Genomic DNA, 18,828 nt, shown 5'->3' with positions numbered 1-18,828 from the left:
AAGCAGCTGCCAGAGGTTTCCTGGTAGGGGACCTCCAGGAGTGAATGAACTGTTCCATCAGGTGGAACAGCATTCTGGGCAGAGGGAACAGCCAATGCTAGGTCTTCAAGTGGGAGCACAATGGTGAGTTTGGGGGACAGTGAGAGCCTAGTGTGTTCCCAAATTGTCCCTTGACAGTCAGCACTGCATTCACCAAATGCCTGCTGAGAACTGAAGTCCAACACAATGTCTTTTCTCCTCTCCTGATTACTATTATGCCCCGTATTACAGAAGAGTCAGGTCCTGGGGGCAGGAGTCTTGCTGGAGGTCATGTGGCAGAGCCAGGGTGGAATCCCAGACCTGGAAAACGCGAGCGGTAGCCTCTCCTGGCTTGCAGGCAGCCCAGGCCCCTGCTGCCTTGACACGCAGTCCAGGCCTGCAGAAGCACGTGCAGTAGATTGGACCACGCCTCCATCTGCTGGTTGGCCTTGGGTGACATTCTTTGAGGCTACATATGCCTTCATTTGTAAAATAGGCGCAAGGATCTGTTGCCCACCAGGCTGGTGTCCATGGCCACCCTTGAGGACATCTGACCCTCGCACACCCTTGCACCCAATTACAGATGAAAATCAATCTTCTTTATTGATAACGTGCCATGTGCAAATTCCCCTCCCCTCCCCCCAAGCCCTTAATACTCTTTTTTTCTGATACTAGGAATTGAACCCAGGGGTGCTCTACCACAGAGCCACACCCCTGGCCCTTTTTATTTTTTGAATGAGGGCCTGGCTAAATTGATGAGGCCATCCTCCTGCCTCGGCCTCCCGAGTTGCTGCGATTATAGGCGTGCACCACTGCGACTGGTATTAACATAACTTTCTTGTTAGATTCTCCCCCACAACCCAATGGGGTCAGCCCTGTGATTTTTTCCATATCACAAATGAGGAAACTGAGGCCTAAAAAGTCTAAGTGATTGCACAGGTAGGAAGATGCAGAACAGAGACTTCTAAACCTGTCTGCATGACCCCAGAGCCTTCTTTCTTAATTATGGGGCTCCTCAGACAAGGGTGTGCTGTCCGTGAGGTGAAGGGAGACTTTGCTCGTGAATGACCCTAACTTTCAGCACTCCGGTTTCTCAGCATGAAATGGGCTCATAACACCAATACCAACAGCAACAGCACCTCCACCCCAGGCGGCTGGGAAGATTGGTTAACATGAATAAAACGTCCATAGCTGCCCGATTGGCTAGGCCCTAGCGACGGGTGACTGTTTACATTTTAATTCATTAGTATTAAAGCTACAAGTTCAGTTCTTGATTATATGACATTTATTGTCATCACTATTTTGAAAACTCTATTGTTACTTTATATTCTTATCCTATCATTTTATTAAATATGAATTATATTTATTGCTGTTAAATATTAATGGATTAATATTATCACTATTAAATTTTGCAGCCCTGGGGATCAAACCCAGAGCCCTGAGCATCCTAAGGAAGTGATCTACTGCTGGGCTGGGTCCCGACCCCTGGGTGATTATTCACGATTATAACCCTAGACCTGTTGACCATGATTTTATTATTACTACTATCTGATTTTTACTTATCTTCACTATTAATCCCCTAATAGCTACCAGTAACTATTGCTATTAATTAGACAGGCTAACTCTTGTATGGATTGTTAATTAGCTCACTTCTCATTGATCCTGAGCGAGCTGACTTTGGTTGAGACTAGCCCTGGATGTGGATGGGAAGGCCTGGCTCTCGGTGGCTGTGCTAATCTGGAATCTTGGTGAGCTCAGCAGGCGGTGGGTGCCCGCCCTCCTGCGCTGCACAGTAGGAAGGAAGGGCGTTTGGACCCGCTGGTTTCCGGAGCCTCTGGGCCCATCGTGGGAACGCGTGGCCGGTCGCCCTGGGCCTGGGCACTGCGGGGTGGGCGGAGGGAGCCGCCGCTACTGCCCGGCACTGGAAGCTCTTTGCCTTTCAAAGGAAAAATCAAAAGTGAGAAGTCTTGAGATCCGCTGAGAACACTGAAGAAGAGCTGGGTTCCCGTGGGGCCGCTGTGTGAGAAGAAAGGAGGCCAGGAAGGAAGCCAGGTCGGGCCTCAGAGAAATCTGGCAGGCAGGGAGGCTTGAACTGTGATTAAAAAGGGGAAGAACCGCAAGTCCCCATTTAAGTCAGCAGGGCTGCTGTCTGGGCAGCGAGAGGGAAAGTGCTTGTGGCTGGCAGGTTTCAGCAGCCAGTTGGCAGAAGCCGAGTACCTGGCTGCTCCATCTGTGCCACCTGGCCAGGCGCCGATGCCTTGGCCTTGGTTTCCCCAAGTGTAACAGATAGTAACAGGGGGTACCAGTTTAGACTTTGATACCTGTTCCTTTGTGCCACATTCTCAGATGTGCGAACATCATGGGGACACTTCTTAATGGGGTGTCAGCGCCACACTTGGCAGCTTGAATTCAAAGCTCAACAGGTCCTTCTGCTTAAAACCCTTCATGGCTTCCCCCTGCCCTCAGAATAATTGCCAGACTCCCCACCAGGACCTTCAGGATACTGTGTAATGAGCCTTCCTCTCCGCTCTTCCCATAGAGCAGAACTCTACTGCCTGTTTAATTTCTCGGACTCACCAGACATTCCCACCCCAGGACCTTTGTGCTTGCTGTTCCTTTAGTGGGAATGCCCTTCCCTCAACTCTGTTGTATCTGGATCCTTCTTGTCAGTATGTAGGTCTGCTCAAACATTAGCTTCTCAGAGATGTCCTTCCTGAGCCCCCAAAGGCAGTCTCCTCTCCTCCATCCTGTAAGGGTTATGCCATCTTCTTAAGTTATCCTATTCATGCATTGGTGCCCTGTGTCCCCTCACCCCAATGTGAGTTCCATGAGTGAAGGGACATTTGTTCTCTGCTGTGTCCCTAGACACAGTGTCTTGCACATAGCAGGCCTTCAATACCTATTTGTGGAAAGCACTTTTTTGTGTTTTCTTCAAGGGTTTTGGACTCTAGGAATCCTCGGGCAGATCAGCTCCCTTCCGCCCGTCTGCTTGACGTTTGGAAATCCCCTCTTTCTGGGGAACCCCTTCCTGCAGCTGCAAGGGCCGGGCTCAAGGCCGGCTTGTGGAACACACACTCAAGCAGCACCTCTTTAATTAGCATGAGCCAAGCCCTGTGCTAACGTTTTAATGCATTCACTCATTTAATTCTCCCAACAACCCAGCGGGCTCGGGACACTTATTATTTCCACTTCATTCGGATGAGGAAATTAAGGAATGGAGAAGTCAAGTCATTTGCTCGGGAGGCAGTGGCTCGGGAGGAGCCTGCTTTCTGGGAAGGGTTGAAGTGGCCCCTCCGAGCTGGGGGCGTGGGCGGCTTGTTTCCTGTTGGGGGAGGGGGAGGCAGAGACATTCCTCTCTCCCCTCCCTCCTCTGTGTGGGGGAAGGCTGGCCGAGAGTCTCCACCAGAGCAAGGGACACCCCACTGTCCGTTACGACCGCATGGAGCCCTCGAGGAAAGGTAGGTGGCCCTGCGGCCTGCAGAGCGGGAGGCTCGAGAGCAGCGACGCCAGCGGTTCGGGAGGGCTTCCTGGAGAAAGGGACACCCCTTCTGGAGAGGGAGACAGGTGGCCGGGGAGGCTGGTCTGCACGGCGCAGGCCGCGGCAGAAGCAGAGCCGAGTGGGGACCGAACCCGGGCAGGGGAGGTGGGGGCCGTGGCGGGCGGGCTCGGCAGAGTCGCGGGTCGTCGGGGCCGAGCAGGGCTGGGCCCCCTGCCCGGGTGATGATGAAAGCCGCGGTCGCTGTTGCACTGTCGGCCCGGCGGACGCCGATAAGACCGGGCGGGAGCGAGTCCCCGGGGGCGCGCCCCCTCGAGGCCGGGCGGCCCCGCCCCGCCCCGCCCCGCCGGGCCCGCCCCCGCCACGCCAGGGCACTCGGTGCCTCGCCGGCGGCAGGTGGGTGGGGCCGCCCCGCCGGCCGTCCCTTCCCTTCTTTAGGTTGCGCGACGCGAATCCGAGGGCCGGTGGGGGCGTGGCTTGAGGAGGCCCCGCCCCCGGGCCGCGTCGCTGGACCCCAGGACCCGGCTGGCCGGTGGGCGGGGCCGGGCCAGGCTCCGCCCCCCGCCGAGCCCGGCGGCCGCTCGCGGCGGGCTGGGGCGTGGCTCCCCGCGGCCCCGCCCTCCCCCGCGGGCTCGGCGCTCGCAGCGGGCTCCTCTTTACATAACGGCGCGGGGCGGCATGGGCTCGGTCCACCGCCTCCGCCTCCGCCCGGCCGCCCGCCCGGACTGTCGCGGCCCGCCGAGGCCACGGCGGCGGCAGCAAAGTTTCCCCGGCGGCGGCCCGGGGGCGCATCCTCCAGCAACTGTCAAGCGCTGGCGGCGGAAATGATGAGGCGCTGGCCATTTTCCGAGCCCGGGTTTCCTGCCTGAGCCCCGCTCCAGAGAGAGCCGCGAGCGCGGAGCCGGCGCGCGGGAGAGGACGCGCCCGGGCGGGGGCCCGCCCACCCCTCGGGACTGCGGGGGGCCGGGGCGCGACGCCATGGGCAGGCCGGGCCCGGACCCCGTCTCTCTCAGGTAGGCGCGCCGGGCGGGCGCCCCGAGGCCGGAGGGCTTGGCGGGGAGGAGGAGGCCGGCGCGCGCCCGCGGCTGCCCCGACGGAGTCGCCCGGGGCGCCGGTCCCCCGCGCCGCGCGCCCGCGGCTCCCACCCACACACGTGCCGGGGATGTCGCGGGAGCCGGCGCCCCGGGGCGCTGGAGGCGCGCAGCGACGCCAGCGGGAGCAGCGCCCGCTCGCGCCTGGTGAGGGTTGGGGTCACCGCCTTGAGTGTGAAAGTGAAAGTAGTCCAACAGGCTGTGGGCATGGGGGTCCAGCCGCCCGCTCCTGCCGGTGCGGATCAGGCCATGTGACCCAGGAGGCAGCACCCCAATTCAGGAGGCCCCTCTTCACGCCCAGCACTGCCCAGCTGGGTTTGGCCAGGCACCCACACCCCCCTAAACTTAGGGGTTCAGCAGAGTTTGGGGTCCCCGAGCCTGGGATGCTCTAGGCTGGGAATCCCCCCACCACAAAAAGAGGAGGCGTTGGTCTTCTAGGGTGGCACCGCCGGAGGGTATTTCAGGGGACTTCAATCCCTGATGCAAGAAACCCCTCCCTTCATTCCCTCTGGCAGGAGAGCTTTTGCTTGGAGGGGGCTGCCTGGCCCACTTCTTTTTTTTCTAGTTTCCTCATTCTCCTGTTTCTCTTCCCCATTTCCCGGGCCACAATGATGTAGGTGAGGAGGTCATTGCTTGCAGCTGGGGGACTCCAGGGAGGGGCATGGCCAGGCTGGGTTGAGTGGGAGGAAGTGAAATCTTGGGTGGCTGGTGGGGGCTTTGGAGCAGAGGGTCTGACAAGGCGACATAAGCAGGGCCGAAGTCCAGCTTTGATGACAGGAGACTGAGATCTGAACCATAGTCCCTTGCCTGAGAAAGGAGCATCTTCTGATACCTGGCAGCTGCCAGGCTTTGCTGGGGCAGCTGGACCATCTAGCCTCCCCTTTACAGTTGACCTCAGGGGCCTTGCCAGGGCAGTGGGCACGTGTGTCTTTAGGGATGTGGGTGCAAGTTATGTTTGGATTTTCCATGCTGACCTGGTGGCCAGAATAGAAACAGCTTCAGCAGTTCCTGGGAAGCTGCAGGGGCTGGAGACTGAATGGGGGAAGAGCAGACAGAGGCCACCTAGGCAGACTGGACTCAGGGGATGAGAGACCAGGGCCCATAAGGGAAGTTGGAAGGATTTTTACTGCACTTTTTCTGAGCCTTTTCCCACAGCCCCCCTCTGGGAGGGAAAATTCTTCTGAGCCAAAGGGTGAACATTCCTACAACTTGTGTAAGTCCCTGTGGGGCACACAGGCAGCCAGCTGGGAACGGCCGGCCTGGAGTATCAGCAGCTCCGGTCTGAGGACCTTCAGGGCTCAGTGGTGGCAGAGGAAGGTCCTGGAAACTGTACTTTGATTCTCCCTCTGCCTCTTTCCAAGCTGAGGGTGTGGGCAAATGACCCCATCCACCTTGATTTCCTCCTGTGTAAAATGGGGTAATAACAGGTTTGCAGGAGAGTTTTAATGAGTGAGTGTGTGAAAGGCACCTGCTGTCTGGCACAGAGAAGGGTTCAATTACATGCAGGGGGTTGTTGATTTTTATCATTACCATCAGCAGAGCTAATGTTACTGGCTGTGAAACGCCCTGTCAGGTGCTATGCACACCTCCTGCACTGCTCTGGAGTTCCTCGTCTTGGCAGAAGAATTTTACAGACCTGGGCAGGATGAGATGATAGCACTTCCTGGCTAGGAGGCCTCGCTTACCTGCCCTGGCCTCAGTTTTCTCGTCTGCCAAGTGGGTGTGATGGAGGACCTACTACTTAGGATTACCAGAAGCATAAATGAGTGGGCTTGGTCAGGAGCAGGCGGCCCAAGGATGGTTTGTTCTTTGTCGGGGAGATTGGCCCTGCTTGCTTTCTTATCCCGCTGCCCCCAAGCCTCTTAGCTCTGGGCTTGGACCTTCCTCTGTGAGAAACCCACTTTCCTAATCAGATCCTGTAGAGCTGTTCCAGGAGGCAGCCACTGCTGGGTGGCCCTGCAGCCCTCAGTCTGTGGTGGTCTTCAGGTGCCTAGGTCCTGTGTGCCTCCCCAGACTGTCTCCACCTCCAGGGTGGAGCACCACTAGGGACAGGTGGAGGCACTTCTCAAGCCCAGGGCCATCTGCTCCTGGTGAGGGGAGACAGAGTGTCCTGCCCAGCAGTGAGGGGTTCAGTAAAGGGGATCCTGGGGCCCTGGCAGGGAACTACCCCTAATCTGGGCCAAGACCACTGCCTTTGCTGAACAGGTCTTTAGGGACCAGTTTATGTATCTCCCACACCCTTATGGGGTTTTCTTGCTGTGAATCCTCATGTGGATCACTTCACCTCTCTGAGGCAATTAAGTCAGTTTCTATGAAAGATTTTTAACAGCTATGGAGCTTGATGAGACAAGGCATATAAAGTGCTCAGTTTGGGCCTGGCACTCAATGACCAATAGTAAATATTAAAAATGAAGCCCTTGCCATTATGTCCCCCCCACTTCTCCCTGTAGCAGATGGGCTTTGGAGAAAGGTGGGCTGTGCCAGCTTCTAACTCTGAGCCTTGAGCAAATTATCTGACTTCTGTTGGGACCTGCCCAGTGGAGGCTGAGGGTCTTGGGCCCTCCAGGGTAGCTGTGGGAAGTGTCTGAGCCTGGCATGGAATAGGGCTGGGGACTGTGTTGGCTATGGTTGTGTGAGACCTTGGGTTGTCGTCATCCCTCTGAGCCACAGGTCTCCTCGTCTGTAAACAGGGTCCTAACGACTACCTGACTGTCGTTCCAAGAGGTATGCACAGTGCCCGCATGCAGTCAGTGCTCTGTAAGTGCAAGCTGCTGCTGTTAATGCCCAAGGGTCCTGGGAAAAGGGTCCCCAGGGCCTCCCCCAGTGTTGAGCATCTTTGGTTGGGTGGGGTAGGAAGCAACTTCCATCTGACAGGAGGATCCTCAGAGTCCAATAGGGCTATGCAGGTCACGCGTTCCCAGCCAGACCCTGTTCCCACTGTCCCCTCTGCCTGAGGAAACTGAGGCTGGCAGACTGCCCAGGGGAAGTGACTCGGCTGGGGTCACTTGTTGAGTCAGGCTTAATTGGACCCAGTAGCCCTGCACCCCAGCTTCCGGGCTTCCGAGGGCTTGAGGTCCCGTGGGGACTGACGAGGTCCCAAGGTCAGGCAGGAGATCCTTGGTCACAACCAGGCACCGCTTACTTGGGTCCATGGCCCAGGCAGCCAGCATTCCTCTGTCAGGGCTCTGGGTCTCACTGGCCACCATGAGGCTGGGCGTCCTTCCCTGCAGCAGGGGCAAGGGACACTTCCCTAGGGTAGCAGGTCCTCCTGGAGGCCCTGGGCGGCTCTCTCCTGGCCGGAAACCCAGCAGCTGAGCAGATGGCTGGAAGATTTTTCCTCCCACGCTACCCTGTCAGGGGTCGTCAGGGGGGGCGGCCTGGCTGCAGGCTTCCTTGCAAGTGAGCCAGGCCTAGAGCCCCTGGGGGCCCTCCCGGATGTGCCCCCACCATGACTGTGGTGGGGGGAGCCAATGGAGTGTCCCCAGGGAGGCCTGGGAGGGAGGAAGTTCGCCCTGCTAACAGACCAGACTTGGGGCGCCTGATAGGGCCTGGATGCAGGAGGCCAGGGACCAAGAACAGGATCTGCCAGCTGGGGTGGTGGACACGTAGGCCTTTGACGTGGAATCTGCTCCTTCTGGACACCTCACCTTTTGGTGTCCTCTTGAGGAGGAGAGGCCCAGAAAGGGCAGTGTGTGTGGAGAGAGGGGCAGAGGAACAGAGGCCTGAGCACCCTTCTGGCGTCCAGAGCAGCATGTTTAGTGGAGGGGGGATTGCTGTGGGTCCACCCCAGTCAGGGGCTCACCTGCCCTGAACCCCAGGGCAGTCACCGGAAGAATCCACTTTCTGCTACAGTGTGTGTGTGGACTTCAGAGGGTGCTGCACATCCTTGGGGGATGGCCCTGGCTTTCCCCACCTCTTGAGGCCGAGGCAGGGCGGTGGCTGGCTGGGGTGTCAGGCTCGGGGTGGCAGAGGAAGCCAGAGGACATTTCCTGTTCTGGCAGACTGTGCCGGCCTGATAAATGTCTCCAGGGAACTAGGTGACTCCAGAGAGGGGCATCAGGGCCTAGCTGGCTGCCCCGTGGTCTAAGGCAGAACCCACCTCAGCTTCCACAGGGTGGGCTTTGCCCCTGCTTCTCGTGGGCTCTCTGGGTGACCCTTCGAATGCTCTGGAAGGTGGTGTGTTGGGCCCCTCAGCTCTCTAAGCCTCCTTGGATAGTTGGTACTTCGCTGGGAAAGACAGATGTTCCCGAGGCCTAGAGTCGACCTGAGGGCCTCATGGGAGGGGGTGCCCCCCCTCTGGGGTGAGACTTCCTGCCCAGTCATTTGAATCGGGGTGGCAGCACGGGATCTGGACTGGCTCTGTTTATTTATCTAGCAGTGCTGAGAATCAAACTAGGGGTGCTCTACCACTGAGGTACACCCCAGCCCTTTTTATTTTTTATTTCAAGGCAGGAGACAAGGTCTCCCTAAATTGCCCAGGCTGGCTTCAAACTTGTGATCCTCCTGCCTTAGCCTCCCGAGTAGATGGAATTATAGGCCTGCACCACTGCACCAGTTCAGACCGACTGGTTTAACTTCACAATTTAGCCCCCTGAGCCCCTCACAGGGGGCATTCCCACAGGTGGTAAAGGCTCTCTCTGCATGTGGGCTGGTCCTCAGAGGGGAACTGTGTTTCCCTGAGTTACAGTGCTGTTCAGGCTGAGGGCCAGGGAATGCTGCTGGGCTGTGGGTTAGAGGTGCCCACAGCACACAGCCAGGGGTCCCAGCTGACCAGGACCCAAGGAGTCTTTTGAACTTGGCAGAGGCTTGAGGACCTCTCAGGATGGATGTGTTGAACTGGGGAGCAATAGGCCTGTCCGAGTCTTCAGGGCCCTTATCAGATCACTCTGGTAGACACAGACTCTGCACTTGGGATCCCAAGATATAGGACTGCCCCCACTCCCTGCTGGAAGGCATGGCCTAGCTGTCTCCTTGTGTTTGCTGTGGAGACTCAGGGAGGAGGGTGCCAGGATGCACCGGGCTGAGATCTTACTGTTCTGTATTGTCTTTGTCCCTTAGCATGCTGTGGGATTTGGGGAAATCCTGGATGCCCCCATAGCTGGGAAGTTCCTACCCCAGAAACCTAGGCTGGGCTGGTTGACACAGACCCCCAGGCAAAGCTTCCCTTCTAGTGAAAGGTGGTTCCTTCCTGCAGCTTCTCAGGCTCACAGAAGCCTGTTGGCCAGGATAGCAGTGTCCCAAAAGTCCTACACGCTTAAACACTAGAGTGGTCTAAGCCGAGGGTCTCCTGAGTCTCCTGTGATGATTAATAATTGCTTCTTGCCCAGAGCTTTTCAGCCCCTGTTGTAGGATTGTCAGTCTGATCAGTTGCCCTTCATCTGTGCCTGGCACGTAGAAAGCACTCAACAGACACTCCCACCTGGGCCCAGGTGCAGGCAGGGACCCCCTTCCTGCCGCCTGGCTGCCCTCCTGTAAGCAGACCTCTGGGGCAGTCCCCTTGCTGTCTTGGGCTGCAGTTGACCACACTGACTGATGATTTCCCGCCTGGAGCCACCTGAGCAGCCCTGGTTCCCTGAGAGGCCTTCTGTTCAGGCTTCCCTGACGCCCCCTGCCCAACCTTCCCCACGAGGCAGGCTCTCTAGTGACTCCTGGGCAGGGGCCTGATTCTCCAGGCCTGTCACTTTTCTAACCATTATAGTAATAAAATAGTGGCAGCCACTGTTCCTGAGGCCTATAGGAGCCACGTGCATTTACCAGCTCTCAGAATGCTCCTAGCAAACACCAAGAAAGGGACATCAGCCTGTCACACAGGGGACTCTGAGGCTTTGAGCGGGAAAGTCCCTCTTTTGCATCTTGTGGCGAGGAAGGAGCAGAGCAGATTTGGTTGGCAGCCTGGGGCTCATCTGGGCGGGTGGTTGTCTCAGAGTCCCCACCTTCTCTAGCATCCGTGTGAGTTGTGAGCGTGACTCCAGAGACTGACATATGCCAGCCTGCCTTGTCTAACCCTGGGAGGGCATTAATTCATACAGCTGACCTTCCTGGGGCACCAGCTCTGAGAGGGCCCTGGGGGGCCGGCAGGAGTGGCCCGTCTCCCAGCGCGTGGGGACACACCCATGGTGGGGGGATGACAGTAAGCACGGTGCTTGCTGGCAAGCGAGCAGTGACCTAGTCCCAGCCCTGTCCCTTGCTGGCTGGCCACGTGATTGTGGGCAAGCTGCTGTTCCCACACCTCCATGTTCCCACCTATGAAGTAGGTGCAGTGCTTAGCCTGCCCCTTCCAGCAGGAATTAAAGGAGCAGATAGGTGCAGAGGTTCTACGCAGAGCAGGACACATGCAAGGTCTGGCTCATTGTCATTTATTGTTGTAATTTTTGTTTTCTTGTTTTTGCCCTGTGACTTTTTCCAGAACCATTTGGTGACTCTGGGACCTGGACAGAGTTACTGATGAGCCCTGATTGCAGCAAGAGCTGAATGAGATCTTTGTGTCCCCTCCTCTGGGGCTTACTCATTCATTCAGTGAACACTCCCTGGGAAGAGAGGCTTCTTGGTGTGCGTTTGGGCATTAATCAGGTGCTCTGGGGTGCCTTTGGGGTGTGTTTTCCATCAATCAGTAGCCCTGGGGGCTCCCCTGTGCTTCACTTTCTCAGTCTGTAATAGGGGAGTAATAACTGGACCTGCCTCCTCAGGCTGTCCTGAGCTTATGACAGTGGATGCTTCATGGAAGGGTTAGAACAACTCCTGCTGGTGGCCAATTGCCTGGGGTGACTCCTGAGCCTGAGGCAGGAGAGGACAAGTTCCAGGCCAGCTTGGGCAACTCAGAGACCTTGTCTCAAAATAAACAGTGTTGGACATGTAGCTCAGAGGTAGAGGTAGAATGTTCTTTTAAAAACAAACACCAAAACAAAGCCCCGGAGTATGGCAAGGGTGCGGCAGGGGAAGCTGGGGGCGGGTGCCAAGAGGGTGCCCAGCCTTGGCTGTGACAGTGACAGGGCGTGGGAGACTCCTGCAGAGGGGCTTCAAGACTCGAAGGTGTGGCAGTGGACAGGAACAAGTATTCCAGACACAGGAGCAGGTCTGGACGGAGGCCCAGGGGAGGTGGCTGTTAGCTGCTGCTGGCTGCACGTGTCTGCCAAAAGAGCCAGAGAGGTTACACATACAGCCACCCCTTTCCTTTGTCCATGCCATAGGCATCCATTGGGCTCTTGCTGTATGCTAGGAACTGGCTCTTGAGCAGGCAGTGCAGCCTCAAGGAGCCCACGTCCTGATGGGGAGATGGTCACTGACGGAATCACTGTGGCTGCTAGGTGACAGCACGTGACTAGAGTGCTGGAGGACGGGTCTGGGTCTTGACACAACGGGCAAGCTTGGGGCAGGCTTCTTTGGTTCCACTGGAAGCAGATGGAGAGTGGACAGGACAGGGAACAGCTAGCACCACTTGCCCAGAGGCAGCTGGTGTGGCTGGGCAGGCCACCTGGGCCACGTGGGACTGGAGTTGGAGCTCTCTTGGCTCCTGAGAGCCATGACAGCAGTGCCTGCCTGGCATGTGTCACAGCCTGGGTGTGGGGGCAGTGGGGCTGCCCAGGGCCTGATGCCCTTCAGCTGCAGGCAGGACCAGGTGGCCAAGGGCAGGCGTGGCCCCCTTCCTTTCCTCCTGCCAGCTGTTTATTTATTTATTTATATTTTTGGTGGTACAGGATAGAACCCAGGGCGCTCTACCTCTGAGCTAGGTCCCCAACCCTTCTCATTTTATTTTGAGGCAGGTCCCACTGAGCTGCCCAGGCCGGTGTCAGACTGTGGTCCTCTTGCTGCAGCAGCCGAGTCACCGTCCTCGTGTGTACACTTGCATGCCTGCCTTTGCTGACCGCGTGCTGTGTGCTGGGGCTGTGGCCTCTGGAGTGCAGTGCTTGCTGTGTGCAGAGCACCCGCCTGGCAAGTGCAGAGCTCCCCATGCTATCTGGGGTGTCCCGCTGCCACCAACTGCAGGGTCCCCACTGAGGCTGGGAGACGATGGGGGTGGCCCTGTCATTACTGCTACCTGGGAGTGTGCCCAGCATGGTGGGGCCACACAGGGAGAAGGTGTGCACGGAGCAGAGTGTGCTGGAAGAACCCCGCTTCTGGATTCAGATCTCCGACTCGAGACCCTTTCGACAACTCCTAACAAATGTCACCTGAGGTGGATGTTTGCATTACCTGCTTGGTAGATGAGGAAACCAAGGTCCAGAGAGGTCCAGTCAGGTGTCACAGGCCACACAACCAACACACGGCTCCCTTTGTAAGGTGAGCCTTAGGAGGACAGCACACTGCCTGGCACCAGTGGGCACCAGTGGTATTTGGGGGAGTGAGTGAGGAAGTGGTTGGAGGCCCCACTTGTCCTTGGACCTCTGTAGCCTGTACTCCTTCCTGACACTGTCCCTGATCTGGGAGTGAGTGGGACTGGGGTGGCACCATCCTCTGTTCCTGCTCATCAGGGATTCTGTGCCTGGCTTCGTGCCAGAGCAGAGAAGGCGTTTCCTATTCTCTGTCCTGAAGAACAAGCGTGGACGTGTGGTCCCCAGCAGGGGCCAGGCTTGGGAGGGAGGGAGGGAGGAGTCCTGAGGGGTAGCTGCCCAGGCATGAGCTGTTCAGCACCGAGGACAGCGGGGGATGTAGTGCCATTTTGATTGTCTTGTTACATGAGGGGCCTTGGTTGTGAACTCGAAGGCCCCCCCACTGGGGAGCTGGCAAGGGTCTGCCTGTCCTGAGGCCCTGGCAGAGCTAGCGAGGCCTTCCCACCCTGTGAGTCTGGTTAATCATTCCTCTTACTTGTTGTTCTGTGTGTATTTGTGTAGACGTCAGTACAACCCTCACTGTGACAGTTAAATAAGGACAGCAGCAGCTGGCCCTCACTAAGCTCTTCCTGTGTTCTAAGGTCTTGATATCTATTGGCTCAGTCTTTAACACACTCCTGTAAGGCGGGCAAGATGGGCACTGAGGCGGAGGGAAGTGACGTCGATCACTCAGGATCACCCATCCAGGAAGTGGCAGTGCTGGGAATTGAACCCAGGCTCCAGAACTCATGTTACTGACCATTTTCTAGAGATAGGCAGTACCTTTTCTGTGGTTATTCCCCGCTGCACCCCGAATTGGGCTTTTCCCAGAGGATACCACTGTTTCAGGGTTAGTTTGCTTCTGCCCGGCCCTTCTTGCTCACTTGTTCCCAGTACTAGGAATTGAACCCGGGGGTGCTTTACCACGGAGCTATGTTCTTGGCTTGGCTCTTTCTCTCTCTCTCTCTTTTTTTGAAACAGGATCTCACCAAGTGGCTGAGGCTGACTTCAAACTTGTGATCTTGCCTCAGCTTTCCAAGTAGCCAGGATTATAGGCACGCCCTGGCCCACCGTTTAACTGTGTTCATGTACACATAACAGCTGGTTTTTTTTTGTGTGTGTGTGTGTGGTGCTGGGTTTGAACCCAGGGCCTTGAACCCAAGGCAAACACTCTACCAACTGAGCTATCTCCCCAGCCCTGTGGTTTGGTTTTATGGAAGTGTTTATGCAAATAGAATGTACAGTTTGTATTGCTGAGTTGCTTAAAGCCTTGCTAAATTGCTGAGGCTGGCTTTGAACTTGTGATCCTCCGGCCTCAGCCTCCTGAGCTTCTGGGATTACAGGTGTGCACCACTTGGTTGGCCTTTTTGCTGAATGGCGTGCCCTACAGCTCTCTGGGAGGTGGTGGAATAGCGCCTCCTCACCTTTCCTGATGCTGTAGACTACTTCAGCCTGCAGACATACCACAGTTTATTTTACTAGTTTCTGGCTGGTGGGCATTCGGTTGTTTCTGGTTTTTCCCTATTATAAATACGGTGGCGGGCGATGTCCAGCAGGGAACTGTCCTGTACATGCCTCTGTGTGCCTATGAGCAAGTATGTTTCTGAAGTAAAAGCGGGATGCTGGGTCTGAAGTAGCTTTTCACAAGTTGTCTTGTAAAAGGTTGGACCACCTGACAGAACAAAGAGCATTGTAGGAGAGTGTCTGCTGCCCAGCATCTTTACCAACGCTGGGTATTATTGGTAATTTAAATTTTTTATTTTATTTTACAGACAGGGTCTCACTAAATTTCCCAGGCTGGCCTCTAACTTGTAATCCTCCTGCCCCAGCCTCCTGAGTAGCTGGGATTACAGGTATACATCACTCTACTTGGTCCCACTTAATTTTTTATTTTTGTTTGTTTCCTTTCTGCTCTGGGGAGTGAATCAATGTTTATCTAGCACTGAGCTACAACCCCAGCCCATTTTATCTTTTGTTTCAAGACAGGATCTTGGTAAATTAAGGAGACTGGCCTCAAAACTGCAATCCTCTTGCCTTCGCCTCCTGAGTGGCAGGAATTACAGGCATGCATCACCCCACTTGGCTAAATTTTTTTATGTGTGCGGTGAAAAATTTGTCTCCTGTTGGTGGTTTGAAATATAGCAGTCCTGCTTATCCAGAGTTTCATTTTTTGTGATTTTAGTTGCCTGTGGTCAACCAGAACACAAAAATATTAAACGGAAAATGCCAGAAATAAATAAATCATGAATTTTATATGTTCATGGGCCTGTGTGATGAAATCTCCAGCATCTGGCCTGCTCCAGTCTGGACAGCAGTCATCCTTTGTCTCTTGTATCCATGCTGTATATGCTGCCCTCCTGTTACTAACCAGAGCCATTTCAGGGTCTGGTTAGTGTCCCCGGGTTCAGGAGTGCACTGGAGGTCTTGGACCGTAACCTGGAGATAAGGGGGCCCCCTGCAGTCTTTTGCAGGCTTAGTTCTCATTGCCCACCCCCATGTGTCTTTCAGCCTGGCTGCCCCACCTCGGTCTCCACCATGAACGGGCCCACCCTGCAGCCTTCCTCGGCCTCCTCCGCGCCCTTGGCCTCCTCTGCCTCCCTGCCTGCAGCGGCGACGACCCCGTCCCCGAGGGGCTGGAGCGAGTTCTGCGAGCTGCACGCGGTGGCCGCTGCCAGGGAGCTGGCCCGCCAGTACTGGCTCTTTGCCCGCGAGCACCCGCACCACGCGCCCCTGCGCGCCGAGCTTGTGTCGCTGCAGTTCACCGACCTCTTCCAGCGCTACTTCTGCCGCGAGGTGCGCGAGGCCCGGGCGCCCGGGCGCGACTACCGCGAGACGGGCCGCGGGTCCCCCGCCAAGGCCGAGGCGCCCGCGGTCGAGCCCGGCCCTGGCCCCGCCGCCCCCGCGCTGCCCAAGGCCCGCAGCTCGGAGGATCTGGCCCCGCCGCGGCCGCCCGGCTCCTGCTCCCTCCAGCACCTGCGCCGCAGCCTGCGCCACATCTTCCGCCGCCGGTCGGCTGGGGAGCTGCCTGCCTCCGCGGCCGGGGAGGCGGCCGAGGCCCCCGCGAGGCCCGGCCTGGCCAGGAAGCTGCTGCCCTGGAGCTTGGCCCGGGAGCCGCCGCCGGAGGTCCTCAAGGAGGCGGCGCTGCGGTACAGCCTGGCCGATGAGGCGTCCATGGACAGCGGCGCGCGCTGGCAGCGCGGGAGGCTGGCGCTGCGCCGCGCCACCGGCCCCAGTGGTGGCCCCGACCGGGTGCTGGAGCTCTTCGACCCGCCCAAGGTAAGCGCCGCCGCGGCCGCGGGCACAGCGGGCAGGGGTGCGGTTCTCCAGCAGGTGGCTGCCAGCGCCCGGGAAGTTGAACCGGGAGCCTTGCGTCTTGAGTCGCCGAATTTGACTGGCTTTTTGGCGACGCTGGGGACTGAACCAGGGCCTCGCACGTGCCGGGCTAGCGCTCCACCTCCCAGCCGCGTCCCCAGCCGGGCCCCGCTGAATTGCACGGGCTGCCCTGGAACTGGCGGCCTCCTGCCCCGAGTGGCCGGCGTTTCAGGCGCGCATCTCTCCGGGTTCACAGGAGGGCAGCCCCCGCACCCTGCGCGGGCGCCGTGTTGGTCCCAAGTCGGTGCCGAGGCCGCCTTAGGTTCTACCGTTGGGCGTCCTCGGGCCCCGCCCGGCAGCTTGACAGCGGAGCTCCGGTCAGCGATGGCGCGGGGTGTCGGGGGTACCGCTCGTGCCCCAGGTGCGTGGGGGTGGCAGCTCGGTCCACAGCTGAAAATCCTGAAGCAGCTGACGACGACAAATAGGGGCACCATTTCTAGAGGTTTCAGAACGGGCTCGCGCCTTCCCGCGCGCCGCGCCCAGGCCTTTTCTTACAAGTACAGAAACGCGTGCTTTTCCTCGGCAACCGGCCTCACTCCTGCGTGGAACGGAAGCTGGCGCGTCTGCTGTCCGGGGTGTAGGGCTGGGGGACAGGTGCTGGACGCAGCCTTCCTCCTCTTCGTGGCCCTGTTCCGCGTAGGCTGAGCCTAGCCCAGAGGCCTGCGTCGGCTGGCGACCCGAGATGCATCTGGATAGGTGGGCACGTCTGTGCCAGGTGCCAGGGAAGCTGCAGAAGGAAAAAGCCCAGATTTACAAACGGTAAATCGTGTTCTAAAGGAAAAGCGGGGCGGTTTCTGGGAGGGCAGGGGGGCCCTGTGTGGAGGGGAGGCGGTCTCTCGCGAGTCCTCACGCGTGTGGAGCCCCGTTTAAAACCCGATTGCGGCAGAGCACGTGTGTGCGAGGCTCCCCGAGCGTGGCTGAGTGTCATCCGGGCACCCGGCCCAGCTCCCTCCGCCCCGACGCCAGCATCCGCACCCACGGCCGAAGCGCTGCCGCCTTGAGCGTTGCGCGCGGGTCTTTGGAGGGGCGTCTGCTTTGGCTTTTCCTGGGTGCAGACCCCTGGGAGTCCCTAGCTGCTGGGTGACACACGGAGTGCTTGCTCAACTTTGGGAAGGTCTGGCAGTTTCTCTGAAGCTCCTGCGCTGCTCTGTCCCTCTGCCCTAGTTGGGGCCTCCCCAACTCCTCTCTCCAGGAGGACCCAGGTCTTAACGTGGTTTTAATTTGTGCTCCCTGTGACTGTCACAAGTGTATTGGCCATTGGAATTTAGTCTTTTTGAAGGGATGTTGTTTTTATTGTCTTTTCTTGATTTGTAAGGATCTTGCATTTATTTCTGTATTTTGTATGTTCCGGAGCCTGCACCGTAAGCATCGCAGGGTGCCTTTCACCCACAGAATCTCTTAATTTTAACAAACTCCAGTTTATCCACCATCTTCCTTTCTGGTTAGGGCTTTTTGTGTCCTGCTTAACAAATGTCTGCCTTCCGAGTTATGAAGACATTTTCTTGCCTTTTCTTCTGAAGATCTTGTTGTTGGGCCGCCCAGTGTTGGGAGCCATCTGGACTGGGTTTGTGTGAGGTGGGGCCACCCTGTCCTCTTCCCACCTGTGAACACCAGGCTGCTCCTCTTTGTGCCACCTGCTCCTTGGTCTCCTTTTCCTGTTGGACTGCAGTGCCACCCCTGTCTTAATGGTGTCTGTCTCTGGAGATGTACTTCCAGAGATGGGCTGTATCTTGTCCCATTGCCTATGTGTCTGTCCTGTGGCAACACCACACTGTTTTGATTGCCAAAGTTCCATCAAGAGTCTTTTTTTTTTTTTTTTTTGGAGAGGCTCTCACTAATTTGCTGAGGTTGGCCTCAGACTTATGATCCTCCTGCCTGAGTCTCCCAAGTTGCTAGGTCACAGGCATGTGCCTCCATGCCCTGCTTGTCTGGTGTCTTGAAAGGTGACTGTAGACTGAGTTCAGACCCAGGCAGAAGTAAAAACCTGTGCAAAGACCAGAGGCAGGAAGGTGTTCCGTGTGTTTGGAAGAAAGAACAAGGAAGAGCCCACGCGGTAGAGGGGGCAGGGAAGCTCAGTGGGTGGAGAATTGTCTTCCAGACATCACTGAGGCTTCAGGAAAAGGCAGGGCAGGTAAAAACTATTTTCTCATTGAAAAAGCTTGAGGCTACAAAGGGCAAACACTGGCCTCCATACCTGATCTTACCTGTCCCTGTCGTCCTGGGGTCCAGTTCCCCATACAACTTCCCTTTGAAAAGCAGCTTCTGCTTAAAATAAGCCATCTGGAATCCAGCTGGCGGCCCCAGCCTGCATGATGAGTCAGCTTCCCCCGAGCCCTGGGGCCTCAGGCGGCCACTCCTGGTCCCCACACAGGGCTGGCAGTGAGTCTGGACCGCTGGACTGGGCAGTGCCCAGGGTTACGTCCTGTGCTGTGCTAGGGTTTGTTATGGTGGTGACTTTGGGGCTAAGAACACAGATTAATTTCCAGGGCTCCTTTGGGCCATCAGAGCCCCTGTTCTTTGGGGGCCCTGAAGGTGGATCCCAGGG

At 57.3% G+C, this 18,828-nt stretch overlaps 1 protein-coding gene across 4 annotated transcripts in view; it reads left to right on the top strand.

Annotated features, from left to right (window-relative positions):
• Nucleotides 1–3,420: 3,420 nt before the first annotated feature.
• Nucleotides 3,421–18,828, top strand: part of SH2B3 (SH2B adaptor protein 3) — a 33,457-nt gene continuing 18,049 nt past the window's right edge. Inside the window, exons 1-2 of one of the 4 annotated variants that reach the window (XM_079149577.1) lie at nucleotides 3,421–3,476; nucleotides 15,420–16,187. In XM_079149577.1, the coding sequence (XP_079005703.1) occupies nucleotides 15,447–16,187 (741 nt within the window). In that variant the 5' untranslated portion in view covers nucleotides 3,421–3,476; nucleotides 15,420–15,446. Of the gene's footprint in view, nucleotides 3,477–4,150; nucleotides 4,528–10,689; nucleotides 12,883–15,419; nucleotides 16,188–18,828 lie in introns of those variants that run through there. The other 3 variants (XM_079149574.1, XM_079149576.1, XM_079149575.1) reach the window with 3 other exon arrangements.

This window comes from Sciurus vulgaris (assembly GCF_902686455.1).
Source record: "Sciurus vulgaris genome assembly, chromosome: 8".
Classification (NCBI taxonomy): Eukaryota; Metazoa; Chordata; class Mammalia; order Rodentia; family Sciuridae; genus Sciurus; species Sciurus vulgaris.
This window is presented reverse-complemented; position numbering and strand designations above follow the sequence as displayed.